We start from the raw sequence: 14,414 nt of genomic DNA, 5'->3' as shown, positions 1-14,414 counted from the left end.
CACATGACTCAAAGTGCATGCTAACCTATTGAAAAAAAAATAGAAAAAAGGAAAAGATCCTGATGTTTACTTGTTTTTCACATGGAAGGCAGCATTTGAAAGCTCATTGAAAGCCTTTACAATACCCTGAAAGAATTCCCTGTGAGTTCAGTGGCCCTCAGATGAGACCTCTAGGGAAGAAAAGAAGGGTAGATAAGGTTTACAAAGGATAGTTTTGATTAAAAATGAATCTTCAAGAGGAAATTAAAACAAAACCTATTGACTGCATTTACATCTGCTTTGGAACAGGTTCATATGAAATGCTGTGAACTGCACTGCCAGAAATTAAATGAATAGTGGTAAGATATTTCAAAATAGAATAGTTTAAAGAACCTGGTTACGAAATATCATTGAAGCACCTCCTGTGATGAACACCTTCCAGAGACTCTGACAGGGCCCTCCTGAACACTGGAGTTTGGAAACATTGCCTTTGTGCTGATTAACAAACTCGGGTCTGGGGGAGCAGGTGTGAAATTGTCACCACTGGAGATTTCCAGCTGGGTTCTGTTCAACAAATAAAAACTTTCAGAGAATCCCGGTGAATTCACTTTACAAAGCTCCAATCTTACCGGTGATATTGTAAGAAGGGATATGGCAAATGGCATAAAATGCCAGAAAATGGCAAAATAAAACTCCACATTGAGTGGAGTTTTATTTTGCCATTTTGTTTTTGTTTTATACCAAAGGTGAGGATCACAGGACATACATAGCTGTGCAGAAACTATTGGCTGGGATTTTGCCCTTTGATTTCCCTCTTGAGCACACAGTCCTCTCCTTAGGACTGAGCAAAACCTGCATATTTACATTTCAAGGCTCCTAATGCCTTGAGGGTATAATTAATGGCCAGGCACAAGTACACCGAGTTTAAAAGAACCATGTTGCAGGATTGCTGGGGAAAGAGGAGACAGAGTACAAATGTGTATCAGCAAAAGCCTTGTTCTTGTGCAGCCAGAAGACAAATGCAAGCTTATCTCAATGGCAGGTACTTAAGAGAGTTTGCTTCTAACTGTAGCTTTTCTCTGTTTAGAATTCCAAGGGTTTGAGGAGAAAAGATTGGGTGCATTTAATTGATAGGAAGGGCACTAAAACACATGACCCAGCAGGATATAAATGCTTTTCCTTCCTCCATTACAATGCCTGTTTTCTGAGTAGATGTGAATACAGAAAACTTGAACTAGACAAATATTGCTTGAGTTCTCAGTACCATCTATAAAATCAACACCAACAGCTTGTAATTGTCTCTTTTCTCATATGATGCCACTTCACAAATGGAGCAAATGTGGAACAAGGGGATGAAGGTTTGAATTTCTGCCTTGAGCCACATGCCTTTTTCATCATGCTGAGCTGGTCACTTAAACTTTGGTATTCAAAATTACCTACAGGATTGCAAAGTAAATAAACTGCTGCAGTTACCTTGCTGTAGAAAATTTCTTCCACTTCTCTGGATCAAAATGGTGACTGTGCAGGTTCCCTAGCATTTCTGAGCTTTCTGTAAAGAACTGCAAAACGTTGGCCTCCCTGTGAAGACACCTGTCAAGGAGCACCAGAAGCAGCTCCATGAAGGAGGGTGAGCAGGAGCCAAAGGTGAGCACAGCCCAGGCTGTGCCCCTGCCAGCTGGCACCACCCCACAGCCCTGAGCAGGGAGCACAGGCAGGAGCTGGATGCAAGAGACAGCCTGGCACAGCTGGGGCACAGCCCAGGGAGAAGCAGCAGGGAAAGGGAGGCAGCACAAGCTGCTCAGGGTACTCAAAGCCTACAGCTGCCCTTGGGGCCATGACAATACCCAGGTGCATCAGCTTCAGAAGTGAGATGAATTAAATAGCTGCAATCTAGTCCAATTTGCTCTTTATCAACACAAAAGAAACCTGCCCAATTGCCAAGACAGGCAGCAGTGAGATGACAAGAGCTTGGCTGGAGTGGAGAGAGCTCTGCTGGCAGAGCTGTGGGAAAAGCTCGTGGAGCACCTGCTCCCAGCATGGCTGGCTCCAGCTGCCACTGCCAGAACCACACCACTTCTATATGCAGCAGCTTTTCTCCTGAAAGGAATGAAACAATCACATACAATATTTCCAAGGCATGATGTTTCTTTTAAATATTTAAAACCAGCAGAAAGAACCAATCAGAATATCAAGAAAATGAAATACAGCTACCAAGACACAGCTATGACTTTATACACTGCAAATTTGCTGTGTGGATATGATCTAGCAGTTTGCTGGGTTTTAAAAAATAACTTCCTTCTGACTGCACACAAGAGTATTTTGATAAGACTGTGCTATCAGGGAATTTATTACTTCAAAAATATTCAGGTATGGTAGGTTTGGTGCATGTAAATAAGGTAAAGACATGTCAATGCATACATGTAACCTTTATTGCTACATGCTTATCCAACAAGATGTTGGGTACATCATGCTTTTACCTGCATTACCAATTACTTTCTATGAATACACCACAGAGAAAAAAATACATAGAAAACACTTCATTGTTACATATAGGTAAAACCTGATAAAAGAAAGGCCTTGTAAAATCAGCCCTTGCTATTTTGTCTGAGCTAACAGCCAGCCTGTTAAATTCCCATGAGAAAAGAATTATAAGAATAAGAACCAGTTTACATAACAATCTATTCCTGTGAGAAAACAGCTTGCCCCTGCAAAAGGAAGTCTAACCTGTGAGCATCCATGAAGAAAAGCTGTAAATGCTCTAGAAAAGGCAAGTTTTGATGGACACGTACACTAGCCATCACCAACCAATGAACTGAGTTTCAATGCATTGTTCACCAATTAGATTTAACACAGTGCCCTCTCACATTTTGATAAATATAAGTGAATAAAGACTGGAGTATTCTGCATGAAGGATCAAGTGTCTGTCTCTACTGAGACACTTCCTGTCTCTCCAATTCCATCTCTGTGTACTGGTATCTACTACAGATATTGTGCAAAGTATCCAGCTTTAGAGAAAAATTATTTTTCAATGTGAAAGGCAGAAGCAAATAGAACTTTAAAGCCCTTTTTTGCTGCAATAATAGCTCTAATTATTTGTCCCCATTAAAATTTATCACTGACAAACTTAAGACCAGTTTTTATAAGCTATTCATATAATATTATCTGTCCTTTCCAATACTCACAAAGAATTGCCCACAAGCTCAAGTTTTGGGTACATGACAAAGGCAGAGTAATATTACCATTAATTACTGTAATTAATGCAAATTATGCAAAACCAGTAAAACTCCATTACCAAAGAAATAATAACCTTTAAACTGAAAATACAACAGCAAATACATAAGTTCAGCTCATAATGCCTTAATTGTGACAGAAAGAATGCTGAGCAGTGTTCAGATTTTGGTTCTACATGCTAAAGCAGCTAATAATAAGCAGCACAGATTTATAGATTGCTAATATATGAATATAATATAGGAAGTGGTATATGTTCTATGAAGCTGCTCATAGACCATTTGTTTTATAGGATTTGATATTATTATTTAAACCAGCTATTCTAGAAAGCAGTGCACAATGTATTTCCCACAGAGGAAAATAGCCTGGCTTAACCCCTGTTTGAATGGAAAAACTCCATTCTCCCCTGTTTTAAATGAGTAGAGTAGGCTATTCTTACAAAATTACTGGAGTTTCATAAAGCCCTAACTTCACAGACAGCATGCCCAGCATGTCAGTAGTGCTGAGGGGTTTTGGTGGGGAAACTTGCTTACAATTCTAATCTAGATTCATTACAACCCCTAGTTTGAGGTAAAGGGTTGGGAGTTTGTATAACAAACAACACAAGCCCTAAAAATCCCAAACACTATGATAAAGATATAAGAATTGAAATGGCCTGCAAAATTATGAACCAAATCACAGAGTTCATTAAAATCCCCTGCTCCTACTGAAGTAAAAGAATTCAGGATTTTTTGCCAAAGAACCAGAATTTCACCAGCTTTTCTATTCAGATCCAAAACTAGGATTTTTAGCTTCACAGATTTTGGTTTCAAGGCCACCCCTCCATCTTAGTCCGTATTCATCTCAATTTATAATTTGAGTGAATAATAGGGATTATTGTGCTAGGTTGTATCATTTAACCAATTACTTTAGGACATTTAAAAAGTCAGCACTTGAAGACAAATCATATTTTAGTTTTGAATTATCAGCTCTGAAATACCAGCTTAGCAGAAAGATATTCTGAATTTCAAGCAGTTCATGGCCTTGAGTGTGCAGGTTTATGCAAATGTTATATATCTAATGGAATTGTGGAAGTTCCCATGTATTTCTTTTATAAATCCTTCAGAGCTCTTCAATTAAATTCTTGTTCAGCAATGTGTCTCAAATATAAATTATGTGTGGTATTAAAAAAGGAAGCAATTCATATGTTTTGTTTTATTTTGCTCTGCTAAGACAGTTTTCTTTGGAATAAATAGCGGGAATGCTTCACACAATTTTTTTAGATTTACATTTTGAAATTAAGCCTTGTCCTGGTGTCAGAAATCTTACAAGACTATATTGTGTCAAATGTGTGAGGTAAAAGGCATTTCTTTGCAGAGGGCATATTTCAATTCCCTTTGCAATCTAATTTTCCATGTAATGTGCCATGAGCAGCCTGGTCCAGTGGAAGGGGCCCTTCTCCATGGCAGCAGGGTTGGTAACAGATGGTCTTGGAGATTACTTCCAAACCAAACCATTCCTGTGGTTTGGAAACCATCATTTCCTTGATTCTTTTACAATACAGGTGCTTTTCCCTGCAATTCAGGAAATAATGGCTTCTATCAGTTGAAAATACAATTTTCTGTTTAACTGAGAGCAAACACCCCTGTCTTCAAGGATGTGTTAAATGGTTATCACATATTGTAAAATGCCAGATAACCTGAAAAACCTGACAGCTGTGAATATTACAAAATTCTGTGGACAATCAGCAGAGGCCAAGTAGGAGAATGCTGCTGGTAAAATGTAGCTACTCTCTAATGAGTATAAATATTTAGGGAATATATATTTTAAAGTAAAATACAGTACACATAGGTATATGCATAAATATGAATTGCAGGTGAAAAAAATATTCCCTATTAGATCTGTGGCTATTGAGGATTGAGTTCCTACCAGACCTCAGCATTATGGGGATGGTGTTGGCTGCAGACCTGGCTTGGAGGTTTGGTTTGTCAGTTGCTGCCTGGAAGAAAAATCCATCAACTTCACAATTTCTTTTTATATCTTAACAAAAAACATGAGAAAATTAAAGGCTTCATTCTGTGCCTTCTCTGGAGGTTGGATTGCCCATTCTTGGCTATTTTTCCCTTATACTGAGTTCAAAACACCTTACATCAAGCTCTGTAGGTACAGTTTCATGACACTTGGAAATCAGTTGGATCATTCATTTTCCTAAATCCAAGAATGCCTATAAAGGGTTCACAAGATCATTGCCCAAGTCTTCTATTAAATATTTCATGTCATATTGTTTTATTCTAGCTGACTCTCAGTGTGACCACAATGCTGAATTTCTTTCATTGAGCAAGAAAGTTCATTTTATAACGTGAACATTTTTGTAAACAGCCTGTTAAAAAGATTTTTTTTAGACTATTTCTTGATTGTTTTTTTTTAATTTGGTTGGGATTTTTTTCTTGATAATAGAAGTTTAAAGGCATGAGAAGAAAACTTACAATTGGCTCATTTGAGAAAATGAAGACAAGAGGCAGCCTTGGCACACTGAGCCCAGACATTGCCAGTGTAGTATGCAAAAGTGAAACCAGAGTAAATGCCAAATGAACAGGTGGAATAAAGCTAAAATAAAGTGTTTGTTGGTCTATAATGACAGGTATTACTCCTCACACCTAACCTGCAAAATGACAGGTATTACTCCTCACACCTAACCTTTATCTTTGCTCTTTGGTTTGATTTCCTTCTTTTATGTTACTGAATGTTTGAATTTTGGCTTTCTAGAAATGTAAAATGTTTCTGTAATCACAGAAGAAAAACGGGGCAAGCAACCACCCTCATGCCAACATTCCTTTAGCCAGTGCCAAAGGCAGCCCCATCCACCCTACACAACCAAACCCAGCACCCCAAGGCTGGATTGGCAACACCTTTTCCACTGCTTTTCACCAAGCTGCCTACCTGCACTTGGATGTACTCCTGCCAATGGCACTGCACTGCCATTCCTTAACTGAGCTTCCTGGCCAGGGGAAACACCCACAGCTCAGCTCACCTACCCTTGCGTGCTCCCATGGGACAGCAATAATGACTGCAGCTCCCAAAATCATCAGGCTGGCTTAGAAATCACTAACACATGCATATTTTCTGAAATTATGTGATGCAAAGAACATAAAATGTTACAAGATGGTTTAAAAACGCATTGTTGACAGTACTCATGTATACTAATACTACTCCTCTTACATTTGCTTTGTGCCAGCACACAGTGTCAGCAGTTCTTGGGCACTGTGTGACTGCTGTGGCAGGAAGATGCCTTTGGAGCAGAAAAGCCATGCAGGAGAATTCTCTCAATGAAGAGAGAGTGGCACTCTGTCCCTGTGGCCCCTGTGATGGTGCCAGTGCCCCCTGCCCTGCCCAGCCTGGCACAGAGCTGGCCCTGGGGCTGCCCCAGGCTGAGAGCAGCCAAGGCAGCAGCAGCACTTAGAGCTCTGACAGTACAGCCCTCCTGCAATATCTGCTGGGATCATTCCTTACCCTGCTGAGAGCCCTAAAACTCCACTCGATAATATCTTTAGGGCTCAGTTACAAATCCAGACCAAGTAAATAACAAATAAATGACTGAAAGTAAAGGCCAGCCAAGAGCAGTTTCCTCCTGCTGCAGAGCTCCACTCCTGAGATAATGTCCATATCACACAAAAACATTGCTTCCCTTGAAATGGCAAATGGGGATTTTAGCAGCAGTAACATCACTGCATAAACTCAAAGACTGAACTGCATCCCACTCAGAGATGGCACTTGCATGCTCCCCCCCACCCAGCTAAACAACATTCAGATGATTTAGATTAACAGATGATTTAGACTTCAGTGTTTTCAAAATGAGTGAGATATTCTGCAATAAAGATTGATCATAAAACAAGTGGTTCATATCTGGAGGAAAATATTTATGTTATTCTCAGTTTCAGCAATCCCTATGTCATCATTTCAGATAATTAAATAAAGTCATTTTCATCTTCACCATAGAATTTCAGTCTCATCTGTTCTATGCTTTAAATGAAAATATAAAACTCAGGGTTTTGCCCCTGTTTTTTTATCTGTTAATAAAGTTCTATCTTGTTTTTCTTCTCCGATTCCAATGAAAATATGATTTTACAAAAATCTAAATTTAAGAAAAAGCAAGAATAAATCCACAAGACCCTCAAAACACTCAAATTCATAAACAAAATGAGAATTTCCCCCAGTTTTATTCACCATTTTGAGGTTTGATAATCCATTACTCCTAACTGCTTTTGGAAAATTATTTATCCCTTCTTTCTCCTTACTTGGGGGAAAAAAAAAGCTTTTCAAGTATAACAATGTTCCATTCTGCCTCTTGAGAAAAGACAGGATGGAAACTAATATTTCTGCTGGCTCTTTTAAAAGACAAAAAAATGATAATGCTTTTTTTTTTTTGAAGACTGCAGAAAAGTCAAAGGCAAAATTTTACTTTAGCTGAAAGCAATGGAAACTCTGCTATTCACTTCAGAAGCCAAGATTCACCAAAAATGTTTCCAAGACTCACTTTTTTTTACTATGATGGATTTACAAATTGCTTTCCCCCTGCACTGTTCATGAAATTTAAACATTTGGCATTATCTTTGATGTCAGGAGAGCCAGACAAAAAAGTCCTCAGAGACCTCATTGCAGAGTGACCTGATTGTTAAGACACACACAAAAATGTTCCTCTCCAGAAGAGTTCCAATCTCCAGAAGATGCATTCTGAGTTCTGCAAATCCAAGTTGATCTCTGAACAATTTTATGCACACCCATTTTCAATACTAATGCCCACACTATTTCTTACATTTCCTCTTTGCTTATCTACTCTTTTCCCCAGTTTTATCATCATTGCTTTAGGCTGTGGTAAACTTTACTGTACTGTTACTCAGAATGTTAGAAATCACCGGAAAATTTCTTTTTTATATGTCTAAGCTTGTTTAGAAGATTCAGTTTGGCAAAAGTTATCTGCCTTGTTCATGATAAGAGTACTTGAATTGATCTGAACTCTTGAGAACATTGAGAAAAAACAGAGGAATGGCATCCCTTGGGGTTTTTTTCCACCCTTTCCAACTTTGACTTTATCCAACTGTATTAAAAAATACAGCAACATTCTGTTATATTTTGAAAGTCTTATGGAAAACATTGTATTAATATTAATTTTGCCAAGCAAATTTGTTTCCTAAGTAATAAAGGTGTGTTTCACCCTGTCAGCTCTGTGGTTCACCGTCTGGTGAATTGTATCTCTAACCTGAAAATACTCAACTGCCTTGGTTCACCCTGGGCAGGTCCCAAGCCTGAAGACGTTCATGTGTGCAGAGCTCCATGTACAGATTTTGCAGAATTGACAACTGAGTACCTTTGCTTCCATCATTTAATAGTAACATTTTGGCTATGATTTTTAATGCAGCCTTCTATATTTTTTCCCTGAAGCTGCTCTGAGTTATCAACAATCCCAGTAGTTTATTCTGCTGTGGTATATTTCCAAGGACAGCATTATTTAATGCAAGTTATTTTCCTTAACATCTGAGTTTCTGTTTCTAGAAGAGAAAGCTGCCAGCATTTCTTTAATACAAGATCAAAAATTTGGGAAGGAAGAAATTTTTCTACTGAAGCAATATGCGATTAATTAATTCCAAACTCTCCCGTTGAAAACAGGGAATTTTTTCCTGGCCTGTCCATTGCTCTGAGACCTTTGCTTTACTGACAGTAAGTGAAGCCAGTGCACAGATATGCTGAGGCTGTGACCCAAAGGAGGGGAGCTGCTCTTCCCCAACTCTTGGAGAAGAAGAGCATCTCTTGACCCTGGATGCTGCTCCCAGCCAGCAGTGAATGCTCTGTCTGCAGCAAGGGCCCTGCTCTGCTTCCCTTCAGCCCCCGAGAGCCTCTTGAGGTGTCTGCGCACTTAGGGAAGGTAGGACTGGGCTGCAGGGTGAACATGAAAGCTTTGGGTAGAAATCTGGGCCTCTGATTCTATAAATTTCTGATTGTTCTAAAGTATTGTTAGATTTCAGAGATCCAGAGGCTGAATTATTTAAATTATATAAATCCAGCTTCTTGACATTACACAGATTTCAAGGAGATTCTTGGTCAGACATATTTATTCATATTTCCAGAAGGAAAACATACCTATTTGGCCATTCTATGCCAAATCATCAAGTGGATGAGCTTGCTTCTATTTTTGTTTTTTCTTCAATTGTCATTTTTCAGCAGTGCAGACAGAGCCCTGAATGAACTAGCCATTAAAAACATGGAGATGCTTTATTGTTTTAACAAAATGTCATTTCCTTGTCTCTGATTCTGTAAAGCATGGTGAATTACAGGCTGAATTTGGTACACTCCAACTTTGCCATTGCTAAAACTAGCTTTTCTCAGTGGGCTGAGAAACTGAAAATGGACACCCACATCCTTCCTAATACAAACATTTATTTGCACACTTCACCAATTTAACTGCAGGCATAATTTGATCAATGCAGGACAACAAAAACACTGTTGAGTGGCTGCCTTCAAGGAAATGAACATCCACAACAACACCAATGCAACCTTGATGGTTGGAACAGCCCCCATACCAGACCACAACCCTACAGCCTTCTTGGGGTGGTCCTGTTAGCCAACTTTGGGACATTTTTATTGCCCAGGATATGCACAAGTGTCATGTGTAGACATACCTGTTTAGAGCTAGGCCTTTAATCTTTCTTCTAAAATTAAATGTTCTTAATTCAGAACCAGATCTGCTGAAATCGTAGCAGAAATTGCCAGTGTTTTTCAATCATTTAATTGTCATTTTACCACAATGAGGTGCAGTCTGTAATGATTTGGTGTGAGTACAGACTGATCAAGCTAATCTAGCAAAAAACCAGCTCAGTTTGGAGAGTCAAGCAAAGCATAAAGCTAAATATCAATACTCTTCTGCTCCTGGGAAAGGAGCTTGGCTTTAGGGTTAGCACAATTAGGAAAAATTTGCTGCTTTGCAGGTTTTATATCCTGAGAACACTCAGCTATGAAGGCAATAAAGTTTTCTCATTTTTTCACCCACTGTGGATCCAATTCTCTCTCTGCCCATGCCATGTAAGAGAATATCATTGGTATTACTGCTAGGCCTCAAAAATGCACCAATAAATGGAGCTGTACCTTTTAGACAAATATGTGGTACTGGGAAGAAGAGCACAACTATTAATAAATGAGATATTGATTGTCTGTTAGTTAAAACCAGTTGCAGTTTTCCTGTGCATAAAGTATCTGAGCTGAGCCTCATCAATTTTGCACCTTCCTTGTTGTTCATACAGAAACAGGCAAGAAGCTACAAAGCAGCACATTTAAAACCAAAGACTAAAACAATGGTCTGAGAGCTCACCTGGCAGAAATTGCTGACATCCTCCCTTGTTAAAACAAAAATATTTAATAAAGTCACTATAGGCTTCAGAGAATCTCCAGTCTATGACTACACCACATTCAGGTTGTCATGGAAACCAGAGAGGTTCAGGATCATTTGACATTTTATGAAGACAATTTAAAGCTATTTTATACAGAGAAAAAAAAACCGAGAACTCTAAGCTACTTTTGCAATTTTCCAATTAAAGGAGTCAATGCCAGAAACTGGAGCAGCTCTTGCTCCTTTGTCTCTGTGATCACCAAAGGATGAGCAAGATCATTAGCATGTGGTGCTGCTCTTGACTCTGATTTAAATTCACCTGTAGAATATACAGAACACAATAAAAAGAATGCCTGGTTATACACAAAATTGCATATAAGGGTCTCCAGAAATGTGAGACACAAAAGGGAGCAGGAGCCACTTCCTGAGCACTTCATTCTTAGCAGGGAAGCAGAGCCTCAATATTTATAAACTGACATCAGAATAACACTGCTGAATTTTTTTTGGCACAAATAAATAGAAAAATTATTCATGAAGATAAAGATTGATACAGATTACTATCCTCAGAGAGAAGTTGAATCCTACAGATATTTTAAACCTGATCTTTGAACAAAAAAGTTTTGACATATTAAAGAAAATCTCTCATCTTGTTATAAATAAAATTACCTACATTATAAAAAGTTCCAACACTGTAACAAGGCATTTTTCCTACTCCATCTGAATGGATGCTCGTGAGAGCAGACGAAATTAAATACCACAGAAAGAGGCAATCTCAGACCCAAATGAAGGATCTTAGTTTTTCCAGTAAGAAGAAAAGCCCTTTTCTATTACGGCATAAGTAGCTGCAGCATCAGTGACAATCTAAAATAATAGTAAATAAAAGCAGAAGTGTAAATCTGGAAAAAACCCCAAGAGATATTCAAGCTAGAAAGTTGATTAAAGGATAAAAAATGGCTTTATGTTGCTTTAAATATTAAACATTTCAAAAGCAGGCAGAATAATAGTGCTTAAAAAGGTATTCTTTCTTGTTCCTTTTCATAGCATCTACACAGCCATGGTGGGTCAGAAAATGCAATAATGCCATGCAATATTTACAGCATTACTTTACAATGTACTTTTTCTTAAATGGCACACTCTCTACCCTGTTGTTTACAAAATGAAAAATGCCTCTATTACATTCTGCCAACTATTCTTTGTGTGTGCAGCATAAAGGACAGAAATTGTCCCCAGAGCAGTTTTAGATTCTCAACAAATCATTTAAACTCTTTATATTGTATTAAGGGCTATATCTGCAATATCAGCTCTTATTAATTTTAAAATTAACTTGTTTAGTAAATTCATATTTACTGCAGGAAAATCACATCATCTCTGTGGAAGGCTGAGCTTATTCTCAAATTCTCTTACAGATGATATCTGTGCTGGAATTTGAACAGGCAGGATAGTTTCTGGACTGCAACTAGAATGTATCAATTTTTGTTATAAAGCTCCTGAAACTTCTGCTGCTTTGTCCTTTGATAGCTCTCTCTTTGCTGCTGTAAATACACAGTTACATCCTGGTAATTTTCCAGGTAGAATTGCAGCATGTTATTTACTTTATGGAATAAAGCAAATCTGTGAAAGCCCAGGGATACACAGGAGATCAATCAGGAGCTGTAGTGGTGGAGGAATTCAACTGAGGAGCTGTCAGCTCTGCACATTCCTGTACCCAAACCAGGCTTTTCTACCAGCCTTTCCTGACTACAATTGCCAATTGCGTTTTCTCCTTTTCCTTATGTTTTTACATTCATATTTTTCAGATGTAAACCTTTACTGGAGCTTTCCAATCACTACTAATTACAGTGGTCCTGCTTGCCCAGCTCTGCTTTGGAGGATGAAAGATGCATGGGCTCTCTCTTTGTGTCTTTAATGTGGTCTCATTCACTAATTGCAGTGTGGTTATAACCCCACTCTGCAGAGGCAAAATGAAATCAGATGAGATGGAAAGGTATGAGTCTTTTTTGTCTCACTTATTTTTTTTCTCCTGTAAAATCTGCTTCAACATTCCAAGGATTTACTAGTGCACTCTGAATTCCCTGCATGTGTTCTTGAGAACCATAATGAATCCTTACGATTTATGGAATAGGTTTACTGTAGATGTTGAAAATTCTAACCTTGGCTCTTCCCTGTAACTGTGCTCTGAGAGCTTTGTTGAGCTGAGGTGGAGACTGTGGAGTTTGGTTGCTGGTGGCTGTGCTGTCAAATGATGTGTCCAGCTCAATCTTACCTGGCAATCCCTGGCAAGACATTTCATGAGGGTTTTTTCCTCATTGAAAAATTTTTCCTCTGATGGTTTTTTTCTTTTATTACACTTGGCTTTCTGTGGCACTGTCCCTTGCAGCTGTGTGCACTGAGGAGCTTTTTAGGAGCAAGTTGGCTGCCACAAGCCAGACTTGTGTTATCAAGTGATGCATTTTTTTATACAAACAATAAAAGACTACCCTAAAGATTATACTTGGGAATAAAGCTTGTTATTTTGTTCCAATCTCCTCTCCCAAACTTTATTTCAAAGGTCAACTCCAAATAACCTCTTTGTAATGGTTCCTTTGTTTCTTATTTTTCCATTAGACTGATTTTACTTCTTACAGAAATACAAGAATATGGAATTGTTTCACTAATCTGAGTTCACAGGTCAAATGATATCCTTATCACATTCACAGAGAAATTGTAGATTGCACCCAAGAGCCTTTTCTATTCATACTAATTTGATCACAAATTAAAGGTCCTGAAGAAAATCAAAGGAACACCAATATAGTTAAACAAGTATTTTCTATTACAGTTCTTATTTCTTGGTTTTGACTGACATGCCTGCAGCTACAGCTTGCCATGTAGTTTGTGGAGATATTTACTTTGCAAGTAGGAATGATAATAAATGCTGAGATGGGAGTGGAAAACTCCTGCTTTCACCTTTAGTATTCAGAATATGTGAAGCATTTCCACATCTAAGAGAACTTCAAAAGCTACACAAACCTCTATAGATGATAAACTAAGCAAAGGACAGCATATTATATAATATTCTATTTCAGAGAAGGAGGATAATTTTCAACCTTTCAAGTGCCTGGTAGAAAAGCTATAGGAAGATAATATAAGGTGTGGGGGGAGATACAAAAGAAACAGGAAGAAAAGGACAAAAAGATAGATTCTTCATAAACTTCACACTCTGCATAACACACAGACCTAAACCTCTGAAATTCCAGCTGTCCTACAGGACAGGTTATTAAAGTAGCAGCAGTTGTTTTCCTTTTCACTGTACCTCATTATAGCTCACCAAAGAGTTTGAGCCGTGAACAAGCATCAAGAAAAATCTTTGTACTCCCTGTTACCACATTGCTTGCCAGCTCTTCAAAGCACCTGAGGAAATCAGGAAATCATTGTTACCCTAATAAACATGCTCACTTTCCTCTGGTTTCAAAGTACTCACTGAAATGAATCATGCACCTAAGAGAGTACTTTTTCTGTCAAGAACAGTTAAGGATCCCAAGATGTTTTTCCCCCTAAATGACCCTTGTGATATTATTAAAAAGACTTTAATATCTCAAATATAAACAAAGCACTTTTTCTTTCCTTTTATTTTTGTGTTTGTTCTATACACTTCAATTAAATTTAATTATACCTCTTTTATGCTTGAAGATCTTTTGTTATAAATGGTGTTCCATGAAAATTGGAGGGTGGCATAAAAGAGGAATAAAACATCTTAGGAGGGTATGGGAGAGTGGAACAGAAGTCTTTAGGGTGTTGTTTTGATTTCAGCCTTTTACAGAGAGCTGCACTTGGTAACTGAGAACACAGTCAAGAACAGAGTGCGGCTTGGTGC

The 14,414-nt window shown here is 38.2% G+C and overlaps 1 protein-coding gene across 1 annotated transcript in view; it reads right to left on the bottom strand.

Moving 5' to 3' along the window:
- Positions 1–10,649, bottom strand: part of LOC143694633 (uncharacterized) — a 175,470-nt gene extending 164,821 nt beyond the window's left edge. Inside the window, exon 1 of the mRNA XM_077182075.1 lies at positions 10,547–10,649. Within this exon, the coding sequence (XP_077038190.1) occupies positions 10,547–10,566 (20 nt within the window). The 5' untranslated portion in view covers positions 10,567–10,649. The remainder of the gene's footprint in view (positions 1–10,546) is intronic.
- Between the last annotated feature and the right edge of the window lie 3,765 nt (positions 10,650–14,414).

Source organism: Agelaius phoeniceus, chromosome 8, assembly GCF_051311805.1.
Source record: "Agelaius phoeniceus isolate bAgePho1 chromosome 8, bAgePho1.hap1, whole genome shotgun sequence".
Lineage (NCBI taxonomy): Eukaryota > Metazoa > Chordata > Aves > Passeriformes > Icteridae > Agelaius > Agelaius phoeniceus.
The sequence above is the reverse complement of the archived record's forward strand: the minus strand, read 5'-3'. Positions and strand labels throughout refer to the sequence as shown.